General features: G+C 41.9%; 1 protein-coding gene and 1 long non-coding RNA gene across 2 annotated transcripts; one reads left to right on the top strand and one right to left on the bottom strand.

Moving 5' to 3' along the window:
* Positions 1-1178: 1178 nt before the first annotated feature.
* On the bottom strand, positions 1179-22173 carry cyp27c1 (cytochrome P450, family 27, subfamily C, polypeptide 1). Its single transcript, XM_075486829.1, has 9 exons — positions 21754-22173; positions 20823-21013; positions 20314-20513; positions 19778-19987; positions 18788-18951; positions 13946-14112; positions 3159-3237; positions 2744-2947; positions 1179-1875 (listed from the first exon to the last, which is right to left on the bottom strand). Exons 1-9 carry the CDS (start codon positions 22045-22047, stop codon positions 1756-1758), a joined length of 1629 nt encoding a protein of 542 aa, XP_075342944.1. The 5' UTR covers positions 22048-22173; the 3' UTR covers positions 1179-1755.
* Positions 10063-11314, top strand: LOC142401470 (uncharacterized). The gene is made up of 3 exons (XR_012773142.1): positions 10063-10205; positions 10599-10723; positions 11220-11314. It is a non-coding gene; the product is annotated as an uncharacterized LOC142401470 (long non-coding RNA).
* Positions 22174-23074: the final 901 nt, after the last annotated feature.

The following is a 23074-nucleotide window of genomic DNA, read 5'->3' as shown; positions in this document are numbered from 1 at the left end:
TTTCAATGGCAAAAATCCTTACTTGTAGCGCCCAAATTTCTTGTTGATATATCCGACAGCTTTCACAGGGCATGTTGAAAGGATTGTAGTCGCTGGCTCATCGGATAAGACGAAAAAAGAATAAAAATGATTTTAAAAAGTCTTGGTTCTCTTAAAAGAAAAAGAATAAAATTATATCCAAAACTTGTGGAAAGAAGTAAAATGATTTAAAAGCAAATAAAGCGATAAGCAGCAGGAGGAAGCAGAGACACGTCTGCACTCTTCAGAAGCAGGAAGCAGTGTGTCAATATATTGCCGATCATTTCAAATTGTCTTGCTATTTATTGTACATGACATTTTATATGGTTTGTTTCAGCGCCTGTGTTTTTTCATCACAAGCAGTCAAAATGAAAAATCGATTGAAATAATGTTTGGATGCCAAATATATTTAGTCATTTGAGTCTTGATTTATTGGAAACGTCAGAGCATCATTGAGAATTTACATCCATTTCATCTCAGAGAGGAAAAACAACCACAGGCCATGTAGATCTGATTTGTGGATGCTGTAAGTTTCCATTTGTGTTTCTTAGTCATTTTATGCATCACTTTGAGGTCATTTTTACATTAACTTGAGGTCGTTTGGTTAGCCAACATGTTTTTTTTTTTAACCCCTTTTTAACCCTTTTTCTTTTGTTTTTCTCTGCTATTTTAGGTGTCAAACTTTTAGGGTAATATGTATGTTAGTTGTTTTGCATCTCTCTGGAACGCATGTAGATCTTACATCAAACTAGGAGCTTTCTTACTTTATGGCTCTTCGGGCCCATGGCAGCTAGGCCTACTCCATTATCTGTCCACCAAAAGTAAACAAGTGTTGCCTTGGCTTAACTGGTCCTCACTTTCCTCTGTAGTTCTGCAATTTTAGTACTTATGTCAGCTGCTTTGGTTAAAGATTAAGACCCCTTAACTGAGCAATGTCATCTAGCAGGTGAGCTCACAACCCACAGTTTCACTTGAATCCTCTGGAAGTGTAATGGGCCTTCAAGCAAACCAGAGGAAAGAGGAGCAAACATTTGATACTCCAGAAGGTGCCACCTTGGCAGCCTGTCTAAGGAGTGGGATATTGACAGCCAGTCATACATAAACTGCCATATACTGAATGTACTGTCGACTTAAAGATCTTCAGGAAGGACAACACACAATTAAACTAATAAGATAACTTTATTGTTCACCAGTTTCACTGGAACTACATAAAAACAAAAAGTGAAGACAAAAGAATAGATGAATACAGAAATTTGTAGTGTTTCCATTTAACTTCATGTCAGCCGATGTGATCCTTCGAACAATCTGTCTTTTTCTCTTTGCACATTTCAATGTATTGCTTTCTCAAAACTCAGAAGAAAATGTGTGCATACATTGTCATACACATGTATGCACACAGATACAAGAGGATACAGTAAAATAGAGTCTAGTTCATTTTTCCACTTGCTAGGATAGATAAGGATAGATAGAAGGAACAGTACAAAAAAAAAAAGCTGCAGTGGTTAAGTTAAAATAATACACATTCAACACAGTGTTTGCAGCTTACACCATTTACACATATTTGTGTATCCTATCAAGACACTTTTTTTTCTTTTGCCTGACTAAAACCTCAGTCTAAGCTCAGCATTTAGAATAAAACTGAAAAGTTATCTAAAAGTAGTGTTTTTCAGTGCCTTCAATAATGAATCAGCACCTGAATATACATTGATAGTAAATCTTGTGAAGAAGAGCATGGGTCTAGTTTTCCCTGTCGATGAACTGCAGGTGGATGGGGAGAGCAGGGCAGAGCAGCCCGTGGGTTTTGGCCTTGACATCAGCAGTGAGAGGAGACGTGCAGATGTGGAACCTCTGTATAAGCTGCACAAGGAGCAAAATCATAACAAAGATGCACAATTTCAATAAGAACATGTGTGTGGCCTAAAGTAAAATGCTGCTGCTTTGATCGATCATTGAGGCTAACCAACTTGAGAATATAAAGAGATTGTGAGAAACCCCGGAAGGGTTCTGAGGAAGTTAAGGAGGGGCTGAGGAATACTGAAAGTCACTTATATTCAAGCTGTTGTGAATATTTGCAAAATCTTGCAACTGTAACTAACATTTGTTTAATGTTAAGGCATCAGAACGTTGACTCATAAACCTGAGAAAAGGCAATATAAGTGGATTGTATGGTGCCAGGTTTTCAAAGTCTGAGATAGTAAGCTTCCCCTCAGATAAAGAAAAAATAATTCAGACAGTCCCACCATCTTCACGCTTGTGCTAAATTACTGGATGCCAATAGGCTCATGATAATATTGTGTTGTCCCATGTGACCACATATTGTTGTTTGAAATATCCAGACTGCGCTAAATACACAGATGTTTCGTGCGTAGTTACTTATTAATATAATATTCAAGTTCTATTTTTAATGACGAATGTAAAATGTCCTCTCCTTCATCCACTGTGCCTCCCCTGAAACTGTTTGGAGTCCCACCTTACACTATGAAAACTTTTGATGATTTTGATGTCAACTTGTTCTTTATTTTCAATTTTCTGAAGCTATGAAAACGTACAGGCAGCATTATGGAACATGGCTAAAAGTAGTAATGGTGCTGAACATATTCATATGACTTGTTTAATCAATCAACTCATTAATATTCTTTTAAAATCTTTTTTTTTTTTCATATACATTCCAAAGTAGATTTTATACTTAATGAGATTTCTTGCAAAGCGTGGATTAGTCACCTACCCTTGTGAGAGCGAGATGCATTTCCAACTCTGCAATTCTCTTGCCAATGCAGCTCCTAATGCCGTAGCCAAAGGGAATCGAGCCAAAGTTGTCAACACGATCTGTGGAATCTTTTCGTACCCAGCGATCTGGTCGGAAGTCTGAAGCATCTGCAAAGTTCTCTTCATCTAAAGATGTGGAGTAGTGACACAGGGCCAACTGAGTCTAACAAATGAGAAAAAAGAAAGAAAAAAAACAAAAACACTCAAGTTGGGCAATGTAAACAGCTGGGTACATTCATTCATACTCAAGAGACAAACAGAGATGTGTGAGTATTGCAGCATCGTGTTACATCTGGTTTTAGCGTTTTTGGCTGAGGCTTTAAAAAAAAAAAAAAAAAAAATGCACACTCCAGAAGTGTCTCAATTCATCTTACCCCTTTGGGGATGAAGTATCCACCAACAACCAAGTCATCCTGGGTAATCCGTCCGTTGCCTGGGAGAACTGGAAAAAGTCTGCTCCCAGGGTGGGACACACAAAGACTGTTATTCAACAGCACTATACAGTATGCTAAGCTTCTTTAAAGGACTTTTCTCAAAGAGAACCAGGGAAAAACACAGAATGACAGATAGATTAAAGATTTTCACGTGAAAATCCTCAACCATGTATAGATAGATATAGATATAGATACATGAATGTAGCAGTCACAGTGCCGTGTGGATTAAGAGGCCTTCAGTCTCTGAAGATACCCCAACATTCCTATGGGGGGAATGTTTACGTATGTGGATAAAAACCAGATCCAGAGAACAGAAAACTGCCTAATTTACAACAACCTTAAAGCCATAATGTGTAATATTTCACGTTGTCTATTAACAAATTTGAGTCTTATCATTCACAAGTATTACCTCAATCGTTATTAATTACCTCCATCACAAAAGTGCAGTGTTCTTATATTCTTTATATTCAGCATACGAATGTACATAAGAGTGTTACACTCCAATGAATGTCTCCATGTTGCTCCGCCATTTTAAAACTACGGGATTTGTAGAAGGACATGTCATCAGCTTCGCATTTTCCGTTTCCTCATTGGAAATTATAGCTTTAAGAGCTTTTGGGAGTGAAAAATAAGCAACAGACACTTGCCATAAAATTGGAAAACTAAAATGTACAAAGGATCTTTCTGTTGGAAAAGAGGGAGACCTCAATATCTTATCTTCACCATAAATCGAAGTTGACACTTTAACACCCTTTCCCACCAGAGAACCGACCAGATGGCTACACACGAACTGAGAAGACTTCACTAAGACTCACTTTTAGTCGAACCTTAAAACTATATTAAATGTGTTTGATAACCGTATACAATTTCTTTCAGGTTTCCAGCTTGATCACAAGATGCATATAGAGACAATTTGTACGATTCTGGCTTAAATATTGACAAAGAACTGATCTTGGTGGAAAATGCCCAACCTGCCTGATGGAACCACATTGCCCCCTAGTGGTCTGCAGTGTTGATTAGTTGAACATTTTAATCCCCGAGGACTCAGTAAAATGGACAAGATATATGCAACAATTTAACTTTTAACGATGTCCCTTCGGTATCTATTTGGTATTTGTTTGGTATCCCCATTGTGTGGTTCACTATTCATATGTCACGATTTCATAGATATCCATCTGAATTTTGAAACTCAAAATCGTCTCTATTATGTTGTGTGTTATTTGATGCCTTTATATTGCAAGTCTATGTTATATCTTTAACCTGCATATCTTTACAAGATGTGGTGTTTTCAGAATCACCGAGACAAATGTTCTATGAGACAGAGTAATGGAGAAATAAGAGTTTCTTTGTCTCATCCAGAAATCCCCATATAAAAACAGATCATCTTACACAGACACCCAGGCAGACATTCACCATAGTTCAGGCATATCATTGGCTGAAAGAGTAGTGTAAGCTTATGTCATGCCCCACCTCCGAGAGTCAAACCACGGAACCCGCGAATCCAAACTCAGAAGAACAAAGAAAAAGAAAGAAGAAGGAAGAGAAGAGAGAGTTGGAGATGACTTGAGAAGATCAAGAAGAACAGAGATCAGAAGAAAGAAGAAAGAGGACAGAGAAGAAGGAGATTTGAGCAGACAAAGAGCAGAGCAGAGAACAGGACGCAGATCACAGTTGCTCAGAGAGATTTGGAGATGACTTGAGAAGAAAAGAAGAGCTCACCAGAGTTTGGGAGTTTCCCATAATCTCAGGAGAGAGCGGAAAGACTAGAGGATGAGTGATGCAGAGGACGGCCGGAGGAAGCCCTCCAGAACCCAGTGAGACCCCGGAGACGAGAAAGAAAGACCCGAACAAAGATAAGAACAGAATGAAGTTTTCCTACCAAGAAAGCCAACTCAAGCAACCTTTTATTAATCTTCTGTGAACTTAAGTTCACTTCATCACAGAAGCAACGGACCAACTCTGACACTCGGAGGATTTGATCATCTAACCACAGCCCTCGGCACCATCGTTCCCGTTTCCCGGTGAAAAGAAGCAACTGAGAAGTCCGTTAAAGTCAGCCACCACAACCAGGAAGGCCCAGAGAGCGGAAGAGAAATCCCCTCGGACCCCCGTGGCCGCTGCCGTGTTCCGAGCTGACTAAGCAGAACTTCAGCACAGTAAGACCGACCCGTTTTCACCTTAAAGTGGGTTTGATGGATGTCTCGAGGCTTTCACAGAATGATAAATTAATCCGAAATGTCAGTATTTAGCGTCAAATAGTCAGCCAACCTGAACTATTTGAATACATCCAGTATCTCTCCATTCCCCATATTTTATTTTCCATTCACTAAGTGTTTTATATAATCACCCATATTCAATGCATCTCCTGTTTGTTTAAAGGTTCATGTCTAAGATCATATCATTGTAATAAACAGTTCATATATCTATATATATGTTATAATCACAGATTGTGTCGTATGCTTTCTTTACGTAATGTCTGTCCAACCAAACGAGAACTTTCACGAAAGTAGCGAGATATGAGACTGATTATTAATTGATTATTAAATTGATTATTAATTTAACATACCAGGATCGTAAGATTTTAACAGTTTTCCTCCCTGACTGCAACTTAAAACAAGTTAAAATAAAGGAAGGTGGTGCCCTAAATTCGAGGTTTAAGGTTTATTTGAGACAGTGAGAACGTCTTATAAATCCTTATATTTGATGCATATATAAATGCCCAATAACGCTACATGAACTATTTATTAAAATGATATGACCGAGGACATGAACCTTAAACAAACAGTAGATGCATTGAATATGGGTGATTATATAAAACACTTAGTGAATGGAAAATAAAATATGGGGAATGGAGAGATACTGGATGTATTCAAATAGTTTGGGTTGGCTGACTATTTGACGCTAAATACTGACATTTTGGATTATTTTATCATTCTGTGAAAGCCTCGAGACATCCATCAAACCCACTTTAAGGTGGAAAACGGGTCGGTCTTACGGTACTGAAGTTCTGTGGAGTCAGCTCGGAACAAGGCAAGTGGGGGCCACGCGGGGTCCGAGGGGATTTCTCTCGGTTCCGCTCTCTGGGCCTTCCTTGTTGTGGTGGCTGACTCTAGCGGACTTCTCAGCAGGATGGTCGCTTATCTTCACCGGGAAACGGGGAACGCTGGTGCCAAAGACTTCACTGTGCATGATTAAACTCGTCCGAGCGTCAGAGTTGGTCCGTTGCTTCTGTGATGAAGTGAACTTAAGTTCACAGAAGATTAATAAAAGGTTGCTTGAGTTGGCTTCTTGGTAGGAAAACTTCATTCTGTTCTTATCTTTGTTCGGGTCTTTCTTTCTCGTCTCCGGGGTCTCACTGGGTTCTGGAGGGCTTCCTCCGATCGTCCTCTGCATCGCTCATCCTCTCGTCTTTCCGCTCTCTCCTGAGATTATGGGAAACTCCCAAACTCTGGTGAGCTCTTCTTTTCTTCTCAAGTCATCTCCAAATCTCTCTGAGCAACTGTGATCTGCGTCCTGTTCTCTGCTCTGCTCAAATCTGAGTCTGGTTTCGCGGGTTCCGTGGTTTGACTCTCGGAGGCGGGGCATGACGTAAGCTTACACTACTCTTTCAGCCAATGATATGCCTGAACTGTGGTGAATGTCTGCCTGGGTGTCTGTAAGGCGATCAGCATTTATATGGGGATTTCTGGATGAGACAAAGAAACTCTTATTTCTCCATTAAAGGCGGGGTAGGGGATCTTTTTCTGGAACATTTTTTTACATATTGCTTGAAATACTCTTCACACCCCCATTGCAACCAATTAATTAAAAGTTTTGACACAAATATGAAAAGTTTTAGTGGCCTCTAGAACGTACAATCTAGGAAAAACAGTATCCAATCATTGTGAACGGACCGTTCACAATGATTGGATTCTGATGCCGTCTATCAAACTGCAATCTGCTCCTCCCTCCCCCTCCCCCTCCTTCCCCCTGTGCGCGTACCCTGCTCCGTGAACGAAGCTTGGCAGGAAGCTAAACTAGAGCCAGCTTGGCTAGCACCTAGCATTAATAAACGTATAGTTAGCATATACTAAATACGGCAACGATCGATGCTTGCTGTCAGAACAGCGCTCGTGCACCTTTGTGCTCGTGTGCGTTCATGTACTCTAGAGGCGTGCCTTCGGGGGGGAAAGTGAAGAAAAGGGTTGAGACTTTTTACCTGTGTATTTTCAAAATGCAGCTTCGCTGGACTCAAAATCCAGGATCTCCTACCCTACCTTTAAGGCTCGTGTATACTTCACAGCAGTGTGTCGCAGTGAGCTTGTCGCAGACACGACGCAGTTATTTTTGATTTATGCCTTGAAGCGTTGTCTGCGCTATGTTAATCCCACGCCACAACGCAAGGGGGACAATCACGAACAAGCTAGGATTGTGGGTGTTACGGTTACGGAGGTCATTCAACAACAATGGCGACTGGACGAATGCGCACTTTGATTGAGATGCAGTGTTGCCAAAAAAAAAAAAAAAAAAAAAAAAAAAAAAAAAAAAAACACAAGAAGTCGCTATTGGCTCTCTGAAAAGTCGCTAGAAGTCAGCCGGCCTGAGGCTGATTTCAGCTCTAAACTCTGTAAACTTTAGCAACATTTGAAACTTTTCAGGCGAGAAAGTAGTCGTTTAGATCCCCAACGTGTTAAAAACCTGCCAAAATACCGGCTATTTACAATTTTGTTCCAACAAATTCGGTGCTACTAAAGCTAGCCGCAGTGAGCAACGCACTTCCGGTTATTTTGACAAAATAAAATACCCGTTGCCTTTTATCATAGGGAAAGCCATTACAATAAAAATGTGCTTTTGTTTTGAAAACAGGAAGTGAACCTACCCTCGTTGTAGCTAGCTTGAAACTGCCGTTTTGACAGGAAATGACGGTATGCCGGCTTGCCGCCGTCCTGCAGTGCTTCTGTCTCGGCTTGTATGGTGTCGCGGAGCAACTGATTTGTCACTCACAAAACAAGTTAAATTGTCGCTAGATTCAGCCAGATTGAGCCCGGAAGTCGCTAGATTTTTTTTTTTGTCGCCAGAAATGGCCAAAAGTCGCTAAATCTAGTGACAAAGTCGCTAAATTGGCAACACTGTTGAGATGCAGCTGATCGATCTAAAAATAGAAGAAATATTGCTACTACTGGAGCTGGCAGAGAGGGAAAGAATCGTCACGGTTAGCGTCAGCCGGTTAGCAAACCGGAAATACGCATAGTGTAGAGCGGATGTAGAGTTGACCAATCAGAGGCCTCCTTTCTCTCCTCCCTGCGGCGATGTCTGCGGCACTATCTGCGGTGAGTTACAATTTTGAGGAGGTGCACCAGAGTGTCTGCGTAGTGTCTGCGTAGGGGGGGGGGCATGTCTGCGTTAACTGCGACACACACGCAGCCCAGATAGCATGCGGATGTGGGCCACTTGAGGCAACGATCCGGCACTGTAGGCATTCTTCTGGCCCGGACAAAACAGATGTGAGCCTAAAGTGGCCCATGTAGTAAATGCTACATTTGGGCCAAATATTACAAAACGGATACGGCCCAGCTTTGGCTGATATATGGCAAGTTAGCAACGACTAATCCGGGTGTGAGCCTAAAGTGGCCCACAAATGAAGAAACATACTTGGCCCACCTTTGTTGAAACATATTTGGGCCAGTTTTGGCCGAAATACGGCAAGTGAGCATCAAGTAATCCGGATGTGAGCCTGAAGTGGCCCACATATAAAGAAACACACTTGGCCCACCTTTGTTGAAACATGGCCAGTTTTGGCCGAAATATGGCAAATAAGAAAAGAGTAATCCGGATTTGAGCCTAAAGTGGCCCACATATAAACTTGCCCACCTTTGTTGAAACTATGGGTAAAAGTGGGTTTACTGTGAGCTGGGCAAACCCACTCTTATTTCACAAAAAAAACTGCAAGTTTTACCTAAAGAGAAGTTAGACTGTTGTTTTTTTTTCACTACCACGCCCCCTTGGTGTGATTTGTTCCAAATTTGCGGGGGCGTTTGGAACACAACCGTTAACATTTGAATCGGTCAACGCCACTCTGATTGGCTGAGGCAGCACTTCATCGTGACCCAGCTACCTTGCAGAAGAAACTGGCCGCATTCAGCCTACTGGGATCCACAGAAAAGTTGAAGGTAAGTTCGGCTCAGCTTATTTAATTTTATGTGTGAGATGTGTTAGCTTTGTTTCTCTTAAACTATACAAACCTGCTGTGTCTACAAGTGGCATTGTACCTCTTCAGATAGGGTTAGCTGAAATTGGCTATAGTTGAAATGTAATTACTTTTCAAAACGACCATAGTGCTGTAAGCTTGATGCTGCGACCAAAATACAGCCACGACGAATGAGGTTGATGCCATTTTTCAAAAAGAAACACTGCTTGTTCTATGTTCATTAGTATGAGTCTGAAGTTGTTCCCAGACCGCTGGGACTGGAGGGTTTGCTTTCTTTTGTTTTTGCGACCGAGGACTTTCGTTGTGTTAGCTTAGCATGCTATGTTATTGATGCACGTGTACGGGAACTTTTTTTCTGTTCGGTTATGATTAAGCAATATCGAAACCTTATCAAAAAACAATCCGATTGAACTGTAACTGTACAGAGATGTTGAGGACTGTTCTAAAGTAAGGGGTGTATGGTTTGTACATCTGTGGGTAACAAAACTCCTCTTGCACAGCAAAAATGAAGCTCAGTTGGGACACCTCGGGTGAAAAATAAAGAAACCACAGTACACTGATTTCACTTACTGAAATTGATTATTTAGTCTAAACATTTTCTCTAAAACTGTGGTACTAATACTGCCTTTTTTTTCTCTTTTTTTCCCCCTGAGATTACTACTTTGAGTGTCATCGGTGGGGTTCACATTAAAGATGCGGTCTGGAGAATCATGAGATACTGCTGGCCAAGCAGCTCAACTGGCGGGGCGTAAATGGAAAAACGGCTTTCCACAGCCTCCAAATAAAAGATGTCATTACTGGTAAGTGTTAATTGTGTTATATTTCCTTGTGATGCGTTTTATGACTGGGTTAGGGTTTTCCTTTTCTTTCATGATTCTGAGTAGTTGCTAGGGGTGCTGAAATTAATCATAATCGCTTTATCAATATGTGGATGATTATGCATCAGTGTGGTAGCAGACAATATTCTATTCTGTTGCAATATAATGGCATTGATTGTTGATTAATCAATCAGTTCATCAGGTGAAGGGCACTTTTCCTCCAATTTTAGTAATAGGCTGGTCATGGGCATGGCTAAACTGTTTTCAAACTACATTCATCATTGCTGCCCAGCTATGGGCAGGATATAGCATGCCATGCATTTCTCACCATTGTGTGTAATCTATCAAAAACTTTACTGTTTTCTCAATTTTTAGGAACGGTCAGAAACAACCAACTAACTGCCACTGACCAGGAGGTGGAGGCCTACATAAAAAGGTGGCTTCATCTAGCCGGAGACCGGGATGGTGGGAGGAGAGAAGGCGTTCCTCACAGCACGCACGTAAGTCGGCTACGATACCTATTTTGCAATATGTGATGCTGGTCAACAGCAGAAATCAAGATGAAGCTGCCATCATGTGTGCGGGGTGTATGCAGCTCCTGAGTTTAATTTCAATATCTTCCAAAATATCAAAAGCAAAAAAATCACCTTTAACATAAACATGAGTTATTACTGTAACTTAAATGTTAAGGTTAAATGTGAAGTTTGTCTGAGTGTTTGAAGCCGCTTTACTCCAGTTCACATTGCCTGTTACCCAACTTTCATTGTCTGAACAGAATGAGGTTGAGCAAGCAGATATTGGGTTTAGCTTCAGATTAATTGTAATTAAAAACAGACTAGGTTTTGAAGTTTTGTAAGGCATCAACACAATATTATAATAACTTTATATCATTTCACTCAGCCTTTTTTGTTTATCCTGATGAGGTTCTGTGTTTTGCACTTCACTGCCACCATATACTGAATATACTAAATTTGTTCTTTTGTGTATTTCTTAAAGGGACGGAAGACGGATTTGGATTTTTGTAGGTCGCCAACTCTTTTTCCTTTTTTTTTTTGCCATTATGTTTTAAAATAAAATAAAAATCACACCCACTTCTCGTGTTTGGTCATTTCTTCAGTTTCCTCATCTTGGACCCCAAGATGAGTCCCACTGCATGCCACCATTCAAACGGTATCTGGGGTTACCATAATGGCATGTAGCCACAAATTGAGACCATTCTGTGTTTTCATATTTGACATACCATTTTATTATGGTTGTGACTCCCCAAGTGTGCAGGTTAGTCAAGGTTATAGTGTGTAAACCAGTTCTGGCCAGAATTAAAGTGTACAGTGGCCCACATCCGGTTGAGTGCTGGTTTATTTTGGCTGACATCTGGCATTGTGATGGCTTGGTTGTGGCCCACTTCTGGCAAACGTGAGCGGACCGCCCAAGTGCCATCATTCTATGCTGTATGTGGGCCGGATGAACATGTCAGGTGTGGGCCGGATACGGGCCAAAAGAGTTTTGTACAGTGGCCCACATCCGGTTGAGTGCTGGTTCATTTGGGCTGATTTTGGCTGACATCTGGCATTGTGATGGCTTGGTTGTGGCCCACTTCTGGCAAACGTGAGCGGACCGCCCAAGTGCCATCATTCTATGCTGTATGTGGGCCGGATGAACATGTCAGGTGTGGGCCGGATACGGGCCAAAAGAGTTTTGTACAGTGGCCCACATCCGGTTGAGTGCTGGTTCATTTGGGCTGATTTTGGCTGACATCTGGCATTGTGATGGCTTGGTTGTGGCCCACTTCTGGCAAACGTGAGCGGACCGCCCAAGTGCCATCATTCCATGCCGTATGTGGGCCGGATACGGGCCAAAAGAGTTTTGCTATCTGGGAGACGACCTGGTTTCCGAGTATAAATCAGGCTTTACTCTGTCTCATAGAACATTTGTCTCGGTGATTCTGAAAACACTACATCTTGTTAAGATATGCAGGTTAAAGATATAACAGACTTGCAATATAAAGACATCAAATAACACAACATGATACAGACGATTAGTCTCAAAATTCAGATGAGTATCTATGAAGTCGTGACATATGAATAGTGAACCACACAATGTTGATTTTCTGTGTTAACAATGGGGATACCAAACAAATACCAAATAGATACTGAAGGGACATCGTTAAAAGTTAAATTGTTGCATATATCTTGTCCGGTTGACTGGGTCTGTGGGGATTTAAATGTTCAACACTACAGACCACTAGGGGGCAATGTTGTTCCATCGGCGAGTTTGTCTTTTCCCAACAAGATTATTTCTCAGTCAATATTTAAGCCAGAATCGTACAAATTGTCTCTAGATGCGTCTTGTGATCTAGCTGGAAACCTGAAAGAACTTGTATACGGTTTAGAGTATGGCAACCCGACCGAAGCCCGACGGGCCCGGTCGGAACCCGACGTGCCGGGCCGGACTCGGACAAAAAATTAGAATGTCTTGTCGGACTCGGGTCGGGCTCGAAAGCAAGCAGACATCGTGAAAATTATAAACAGCCAGAGGACAGCTGGTTTCAGTTCATTGCAAACGTCAGTTTTTGTGATAAACATAAATAATTGAATATGCATAAATGAAAATGTTGGTAGGCTATTCGTGCCTCATGCCATGCAGCATGCATCTGTGTGCATCTGTGGTCTGTGCATGCTCGGTGCGCACGCACGCATATCGAACATTCGAACAACTTTACATTAAACACGTGCGATCAGTGCAGCCGAGCTCAATTGGCTGGAAGCGCTATGGAGGACATTAAAAGAAAAATAGCTTCTGGAGAACTGAAAGTCGTGGAAAATGAGAATGTTTCTGTTTTATTAGTCAACTTTTTTTCTCTCTCTGTATTGAGTTTAATGGGTGTTTATTCTGGTCGAAGAGTGCTTGTGCATTTGTTATGGTGCACCGCCATTGATGTGTAGCCTATGTTTTATAATGGATTATGGTGGATAATGGTGCGCTGTCACCAATGTGTATTTACTGATTACGGTGCGCCGTCTTTGCGTTGGTCACTGGTCTCGGGCTTCCGGCGGGCTCGGATACAAATATTTTAATTAATCTCGGGCTCGGGTCGGATTTGAGCACTTTTCTGTCGGTTGAGGGCCGGGCTCGGACAGAAAAATCCGGCCCGAGCCAGGCTCTAATACGGTTATCAAACACATTTAATATAGTTTAAGATTCGATCAAAGGTGAGTCTTAGTGAAGTATTCTGAGTTAATGTGTAGCCATCTGGTCGGTTCTCTGGTGGGAAAGGGTGTGTCAACTTCGATTTATGGTGAAGATAAGATAGTACGGTGTCCCACTTTTCCAACAGAAAGATCCTTTGTTCATTTTAGTTTATCCCAATTTTATGGCAAGCGTCTGTTGGAGTTCCACTCCACGAAAAACTTTCAAAGGGCCGAAGGTTGTTGTAAATTAGGCAGTTTCTGTCTCTTTTTCCTTTGTGGAAAGAAAATGGAGATCTGTTTTTTTATCCACATACGTAAACATCCCCCACAGGAATGTTGGTTTTGTCAAAGTTTGAAAAACTCTTAATCCACACGGCACTGTGACTGCTACACAGGAAAGGACTCATTTTTAAAGTGTATCATGCTACTGTAGAGTTGTTTCTGAGTGAATAAAAATAAAAAATAAAAAAAGGAGAGCTACTGAAAGCTAAAGAAAACAAGCTATGATAGTATGAAAATATATGAGGAACATACCTGAGAGTCTCTTTGACAAGCCCTCTGATAAGAGGCAGATGAGTGATGTCATCAGCTGTGGCGACTGCTCCAGGCCCCAGAGTCTGTGTGACTTCTGTATAGATTTGCTGCTGTACGTGAGGATGTCGTGCCAACAGATAGCTTGCCCAAGACAAAGTGAAAGATGTCTAGAACAACAATGTGAGGTATTCAAATGAGAAATTGCATACATTTTCCTGGAAGTATATTGTTTTAGTGACATTTATGAGCTCTTCTATTGAACATCTAATTGAAATGTTGACTTTTTTCTTGAGGTTCTCCAAAGGCTCAGCAGTCAGATGGCTCAACTAAGCTTATATCAGAAGTTCTATTGTGTTGTGCGAGAGAGGGGCTTTGAGGGACAGGAGGCTATTCCACATGCTGAATAGATACTCATCTTCCCACCACCAGCTGTACTCTCAGCCCCTTGATCTTTATCACACCTTTGTCATCCATTTGCACTTTGTTTAATTGCACTCACTTGTGTCACACCTATTTGCGTTACAGTAAAGCCTGATTTATACTCGGAAACCAGGTCGTCTGCGTGTGTGTCGCAGTTAACGCAGACACTCTGGTGCACCTCCTCAAAATTGTAACTCACCGCAGACATCGCCGCAGGGAGGAGAGAAAGGAGGCCTCTGATTGGTCAACTCTACATCCGCTCTACACTATGCGTATTTCCGGTTTGCTAACCGGCTGACGCTAACCGTGCTAACCGTGACGATTCTTTCGCCTCTCTGCCAGCTCCAGTAGTAGCAATATTTCTAGATCGATCAGCTGCATCTCAATCAAAGTGCGCATTTGTCCAGTCGCCATTGTTGTTGAATGACCTCCGTAACCGTAACACCCACAATCCTAGCTTGTTTGTGATTGTCCCTCTTGCGTTGTGGCGTGGGATTAACATAGCGCAGACAGCGCTTCAAGGCATTAATCAAAAATAACTGCGTCGTGTCTGCGACAAGCTCACTGCGACACACTGCTGCGAAGTATACACGAGCCTTAAGGCGCGCGCCTGCCAAATTAATTAGAAAACTAAAAAATAACCTAACTGAATATCAAATCTTACAAGTGGGTATATCATTAGATTTTTTCTGCCTCACGTAATACTTCCAGTGATTTTCCCTTGCCATTGGACACCATTTGATCTTCTCCATCTCCTCATCTTTCCCAGCTCCATTTGCGTGACTTACGTTTCACTGACATTTCAATTTGAATGAGGTGGGCAGATGACCAAATTATATGAAAATGGGTTTCACATCCTCTCCCATGTTGGTGGAGTATGCTGTCTGCCATGCACTTCCTCTTCCCACATCTACTTCTTTTGCTGACATCCTTGTCTATCTTTCCATCCGGCCCACTCACTTTTCCACCAGTGCATTTTATGACATGTACAGATATCAGAAGGCCAACCCTGTTTTCGCATTTATTAAACATGATAGAAGAGGTAAGCACAAGGTCAGCGTCTTCAAGTAGATTAATGATCAACTGAAGCATCTACCCTTGTGTGTATAACACTAAAGACTCCCAGACTACTTGCTTCTAATCAATCCCAGCTGGCACAGTTGTTCGAACTCAGAAGAGAAACATAAGACAAAGCTCACCCAAGGCCAGTTCCCAAAAGCTTGAGCTTTCCCCTAGCCTGGGAATTCCCATGCTGCTTTGCGCTCGATTTCATTCTCACTGCAAAGTCAGCCTGGAAACCACCGCCCTTATTTTTGCCAGAGTTTGGGAACCAATCACAGAACGGGGGGGGGCGGCGGCAGCAAGACGATGGCGACGTCTATGCGCTACACCGAAGCTTGTAGAGTGTTAATTCAACATGACAGCGGACACAACGTTACCGTTCAATGCAGCCTTAGAAAGTGTTTCGGAGTAGATTCACCCTAGGGTCATTTGAACCGTGACATCCAGCCAAGTAGCCCACCCGAAGTTTTTCCGATCTTGGCTGAACATCAGCTGAGTTACTGAGTTATCCCGAATAGCTTAGTACAAGCGCTAACGGACCCTGGCAGTATCTCCAAAATTACCACACTAAAATCACATGTCATGACACCAAACTTCTACAGTAGTACAAATATGGTCTGTACTCACAAAACGATGCATTTGGAAGTTTGTACATAGTCCAGGAGTTTATTATTATCATCAACACAAGCCTGATAGCTTTTCTGCTGCTAAAGCTACGTCGACGTCACTTCTGGGAGCTGGGAGCTTCAAAGTAAGATGAGGGTTGAGCTACTACTGTAGACAACAAAGCAAGGCTGCTCAATTTCTCCATTATTAAAATAAATTCACAACTCTACAACATAAAAATTCATGTAGAATATAGCATATAGGCCTACTTTGTTGTCAATTTAAGTAGCTTAGAGCGCAAGTTTACTTTTATTTTCCATTTTTTTCTTCTTCCTCGTCGAATTTCTGTCGTCATCTGGTATAAGTGATACAATTGGCTATGAATCGCGCGCAAAGCAGCATGGGAAATACCTGACGTCATTTGATAGACATTCGTAGTGCCCAATAAACGGCTCTAGGCATTCGTAAACCACGCCTCAAATACGAGAAAATGCACACCTAGTTCCCAGACCACCATCTCATCGAGATTGTGGACGCGTCAGCCAGGCTAGCTTTCCCCTCCATTCTTCTCTTAATTTCCCAAACACCAATCATGCACTCAGCTAGTTTTTTCCTTCAGTCCTATTAAGGCTACGGCTACACGAAAACGTTTTTCACTGTAAACGATACTTTTTCTTATCGTTTGGCTGTCGGGGCCACACGGAGCCGGCGTTCCCACTACCCCAAAACGATAGTTTTTGAGAACGGGTTCCAGAGTGGGAAGATTTGAAAACGGTGTCGTTTCGTTTCCATTGTTACAGCGAAAACGGATTTGTTTACGTCTGCACAGTCACATGGCTAACGCCAGTGACGTATACACATACGTCAGTGACCAGAAAAAAAGCGGCTTCTATTCAAAATCCGGAAGAAGAAGACAACACAACAAGGACAGACAGCGATCATCATGGACCCCACAACATTGATAGCAGCACTGCTGCAGACACTGCTAACTACAGCGGCGTTGTTGAAGGAACAACGTGAGCTTCGCGCTGTTAGAAGTAGGGGCGTACACGCATGCGCATTGCTTCTTCTATTGTTCTGGTGTAACCGGTGGGGGTGGCTTACAGCGCACCTAGAGGTGTTTCGTGTGTACTGCATCGTTTTCAGCAAGCGTCGCGTTGTCATGTGGACAGAGAAGTCCCCCTGTGGGGTCGAAATCGTTTTCGTACCCGTTTTCAAAAAAACCCTCGTTTCGTTTTCGTGTAGCCGTATCCTAAGTCAATTCCCAGCTCATTCCTCACAACCAGCCCCTTGTCCACTCCCTCCCATCATCTCACCTTTGCCCTGACTGTGCTATAACTCTGGCTGTGGGTAACGTGTCCTGACAGCTCTTGTGTGTGCCGACTAAAAGCAATTGCGCCACAGGGTCAGGTAATGGCATAGCTAAGCTCATCCCCCACCAGGATGTGGCCAATTCAACAAAAACACACACACCCTTTTATCTTGTGGGCCCAAGCTTAACACAAAACACTCTACCCCCCTAATTCTCATTAATCTGACAGTAACCCCAAAAAATTAGGCAGCAACTATGAACATGTGCACATGCATACACTCTGGTACCCCCCCCCCCCCTCCACGATTTCTATATGATTTCATTTGCAAAAAATAAATAAAAGTCAACAGATTCACAAAAACTGTGGTTCATCACCGACATCAAACCTGCGACCTTAATTAAACCAACAGCTTTAATTACTAGCAAGTACAATTATGTTTCTTATTAAGTTCTACAGTGGAAATATATGAACACACAACACAGATGTCTGGCATAGTGGAAAAAAAGAGGACAAAGGGCCCCCTGTGTAGATCTGACAGACAAATGACAAGAAACTTAATCAGAGTGAGAACAAGTTTGTCAGTGGGATACTGTGTAACCTCCCAATTCAGTGCTCTGACCTGACGCTGGCACAGCTGCACAGGCACAGATGTGGCGCCAGAAACCCAACCCCTGAAACTAAACTGACTGACTCAGGTGCTGTTTACACATACCCGGGTATTTTGATAAACGCATATTTTCTAACCTTCGTTTGCAAAAAAAACTAGGTGCACACAGCCCCGTTTTTAAAAAAAAAAACACGTCTACATTGATCCGCATAAATACGCTATCAAGAGCTGTTAAATTACGCCAAGCCTGACTGAGCTACTTTTACACGTTGCGCTGGACTATAAAACTGCTAAAGCCGTGAAAAATGTCTTTGTTGTTCATTACATTGTATGACTGTAATTTTCAAAATCACACAAGCGAGTATAGCTCTCAACAACAGAAATGCTGCTAGTACCTCCATGCTTGCCAGATAAACAACGGACGGAGAGAATGGCGTTTTCACGCTAGCATCCAGCCAACATGGCGGATAGGGGCGGGGCTCTGTACTAGGACGAGAACTCCTCATTCCATTCCCAAAAATCCGTTTTCGTCTCTTTCAACCAGTTTACACACAAACGCTTAACGGAGTTTTTAAAAAAATAAATAAATAAATCTCCACTTTAGCCGGAGTTTTTTTTAGCTTTGTTTTCAGAGGAAAAAACTCCGTTTGTGTATAAACGAAAGGCACAAACGAAGGGAAAGGTCTTCGTTTATCAAAATACCTGGGTATGTGTAAACAGCACCTCAAACACACACGTGTGAGGCCCTCCAATTCATCTCCGGAAACAGCAAAAATGACTAACTCCCCGCACTTCAAATTCCCTCTCTGCAGCAATACGTCCGCATACACACACCGTGTCAACGCCGGCCAAGAGCATCTCTGTTACGTTGGCGTAGATTTCCTCCAGGCTCATCTCCTTCGTAATGAGCATGTGTGTGAGCAGCCCCCCCTTCACCTCCTCTCCCCGTTGCAGCTCAGCCTTTATCTCTGTGAACCTCTTATCAACGTGAATGATGCCTGGAATTAGACGGATACACAGGAGGTAGGATAAGGTAAAAAAAAAAAAAAGAAGAGTTGAGAATGAAGTAGGGGAGGGAAGGGGGAGTAAAAAAAGAAAGAAAATAGAGCCCATGTTATGCAAGAAAGGGACCTCATACTCCCACAATCCCATGTTAGAGCAGTGGATATTTATATGCAAATCAACATTCCTTTCCTTTAAAAAGAAAAAAAAAAGGGTGGGGGTGGGGGGGGGTACTGCAAGTACTTTGCCAGATTAAAACTTTATGGTTTGTTTGTTTTTGTTGAATTTTTTAAGGAAAAAAAACAGCACTTTTGGATAATGCAAAATTATCTATCTTTCAAAGGTTTCAATGTTGTTTAAAATCCGTCAGGTAACTCAGAAAGAACAGGAAAATTATAAAGGACACAAATTGTACAAGTATAGTACGACTTGACATGAATTTGAACACCAACTATTATCCCACTATGCTCACTGGTATGTGATTCAAGGGAAAAAAATTAAATAAAAAGCTCTGCATATATAGTACAATAAGAAGCGAGGCTTGCAAGCGTTTGTGTGAATTAGTGAATGAGATACATTGTAAAGCTCTTTGTGGAGCCTAGATAAGGTTAAAAGGTGCTAGATAATGCAAGTGTAGACCATTTAACTTGGTATTCTTTTTTCAATCTGCCTATTGAAAAAAAAATAATTCAATTGTTGTAATGCCCTTTCAATGTGAGAGGACTTTATGTACTAGTTCACTGGGGTTAACAAATATATCACAGTGCAAATAATTAATGCCTGGACTTAATGAAAAAGGATTAGAAGCTGTAAACCACTTACTGAATTTGAAGAGGCCATCCCAGGAATAACAGAACTCCTCCCAGGGTTTGGGAATGATGGGACGGAGCCATTTAGGGATCGCTCCGGCATACATGGTCATTTTAAAGGAGCTGAACATGAGGTTCAGGGCAGAGATGTAATCTTGGGTTTCTTCAGGAATATTGTTCTCCAAACATCCTAGTCTACACTCGTACAAAATAGCAGCCACACCTGTGAGAACAAAGATGAACAAGGATTGAAAGTGGAAAGCTGAAGTAAGGATTCCTTACTCGTCACTCATTTGTAATTTATTTACATTTACACTTTTTGTTAAATTTTTTTAATTAAATGCTCGGACTTCACATATTATACATTAGTTGTTAGTAAACTTCCACACCATGGACACTTTGGCATTCTAAATTGGAGAGAAATGAGAGAAGAACGTGGCATGTTTTCTCTCTTTTCTTTGTCTCTTCTGCTCAGATTGTCTCACTGGTCTCTTTGACTTCATGCAAATACAACACCTTCAGAACAAACCTCTAAAGATCTTTACTAACCTTCCATAGCATATTTGAAGAAGACGTCATTCACGTTAAGCACAGTGGCTCCATCTGACTGCTGGGCACGCAGGCTATTGACCCTTTCGATCAAGTCATCTACTACTTTGTTGACATCATCAGAGAAGACAGCTACATCACGGGGACGCATGACAAGTTGTCTGAGTACACTACGCATCTTCAGCCAATCCTCTCCTTCACTGAAAAACAAGTGACAAAAATAACTTTTTGGCAGTCTTCTGTATTGTCGTTCACAGATATATTGAGGAAACAAACTAGTTTTATGAAGAAGGTTTGAGTTGATAATGTTAAAAAATATTAAAACACAGCTGCTAAATTGTTTTAATTGTTGTATATCTGGGCAAAAATTTGGACTAAATTTGCTCTGACACGGAGCATTGTGTGGCCCAAATCCAAACCCAGACGCTAGGTGATAATACCAATTACTCTAATCAAGGTATTATTTCAGGTTATCCGGATTTAAAGATTAAAGGGTTAGAGGGACTCACGCTGAAATGAGACCAGTGGCATGACCTCTCATATCTCTGTACTCTTTCCAGGACTCCATGTTAGCCCTCTGGGGTGCCACACCTTCGGCCCGGAGCACCTCAGCCACAAGGTCACGATCGGCTATAGACACAACCAGCTGGGGCCCAAAACGAGACTTGAAGATTTTTCCATACATCTTCCTGTGGTCCATCTATAAAATAATAGTGACAAATGCCATCCCAAAAAAAAGTTTATGCGATTGCTGTCACTAAAAGTCACTTTATATAGGGGAAATGTATTTTCCCAAATGCAATAAAGCCTGAAAAAGAACACTGTGTTTTTCACACGGAGTGATGTTGTTTAAAGACATCCCTATATCCAGAAAGAAGATTTATTTTTGATCTCATCTTCAGCGAGAACTTTTCAAAGACCGATTTATTTAAGCAAGTATCAAATCAATGTAAAATTCAGAAATTTTATGATGAAATCAAAACTCAACACCAAAGTGTTGCCAAAAATTGCCAAATGTTTAAATGAAGTTCTAGGTGCAAGGATGAATAATACCCGTGTTGACTTTTCAGTGCAAACAATTATTTTTTAAATGTAAAGCATACATGCAAGAATGATTTTCTTAACGGTCAACCAAGGCCTTGTAAATTGGCACTTTGACATGTGTCCTCAAACGCCCCACTGTGGCTAATCACGCTTTGTTGCACTTGAGGTAATCTCCTCGAGTTCCCAACAATGGCAAAGAGCCCAAGTGTTTTAAGAATGAGCCAGGTTTGCCATCTTTACGCAAAATGGCACAGACTGTTGCGTAAAAGCGCATCAGGGGCTCGACCCATGGTCAACTTTATGCTTCCTTTCATAGGTTTTGTAATAGTGTGAGACCGGAAATACCGAAAGTGTTTTATTCATCAGCTGCAGGAAAAAGGGGGGACAAACTGTTACCTGAATTTCGTGGATTCTGCTAAAGCCGTCTCTAAAAAAGAACTGGATCAAGTTGGAAAGGGTGCTGGGCCCTGGCATCTCCTTCAGGGTCTTGATTCTCATTTTCTCACCGACATCGGCCGGTGTGATCATTCTGTCCGAAACTCTCTCCTCTCCGGTTGCGGGGATCTCCAAAGCCTCACTGGCCGCTGACTTGTGTAAGGCGCGTAAAACGTAGAACAGCTTGTTATCCCACCGGTCAGCTTGAAACTTCTTCCAGCATGTTTTTGTAAAATGGTTCACGATAGCCATCATTGGGATGCTTTTCGGTGTCTCCGTGAGCAAGGAAGGTATGTAATTAAATGTCCCGTAAAGTCCGGAAGCGCAACGATCACATCTACAAATGCATCTTACTGGCACGTGTAAACGCAGACAGTCCTGTATTGAAGACCCTTTTTAAATAGTGGCTTGTACAACCTCAGTGGATGAGGATTGGATGTTCGCTTGAAAGGAAGGGAGGGATGACTGCTTTATTCGGGTGTGGGCGTTTCCCCAAAAACTGTTTGGTCCATGTTTTCATTGCAAAAGTGGGCGCAGTACAACGTGCGAAAACCCAGTTACATCACTTCAATCAACCAAGCACCGTAAGTGCACGCGCACTGTCCACCCCCTGAAGGAAATAAACTTGGTGACAAACGTCAAATGAGGTCGACTTACTTGTTGAAAAGAGTGCAGGAGGGAAAAACCCACCCACAGCTCATGTAAGTACGAGGAGCGTTCACAAACCATTGAGCGTATGTAAGAGTTCATGTTGTAAAGTTATATTTTAAGAAATACTGACAGTCTGTATACAGTCTGTGCGGGTGGACTGCAGAAGCTCACAAAGGCGTGAGATTTGCAGGTCTAACATTTTTCCTCCCGCCTGACGTGTAATTAAACACCAGCAAAAGACGAGTGGTATGTTTGGCAGCTCAGCTAAAGCAAAATATTAGTATCCATCTCACAAAGTATATACATGAACTCAAGCTGAACTTAAAGATGACGATCTTCTCCACCCCTTTAAGCTGTGGATGTAAAGAGTTTTACGACTCAAACCTGTTGCCACTGTCAACAGAGCTAAAACATTAGCGCAGGCTATCTTCCATGATTCCCATACCATGCATCACAGGATAGAAACCAGCAGACAGATGGCCCATCCTCTCTGTAGTTAATTAACAGACACGTGCATTCCAACCCCCCTCGATGCTCTTCACTTTTTTTTCCAAACCTTTAAAGCTGCGGTCGGCAACTTTTTTTTAGTCATATATATTAGCTTGAACTGTCATGGGATTCTGGAAGTAGA

Source organism: Odontesthes bonariensis, chromosome 1 (assembly GCF_027942865.1).
Source record: "Odontesthes bonariensis isolate fOdoBon6 chromosome 1, fOdoBon6.hap1, whole genome shotgun sequence".
NCBI classification, from domain to species: domain Eukaryota; kingdom Metazoa; phylum Chordata; class Actinopteri; order Atheriniformes; family Atherinopsidae; genus Odontesthes; species Odontesthes bonariensis.
Note: the sequence above shows the minus strand (reverse complement) of the source record. Positions and strands in the feature narration are given on the sequence as shown.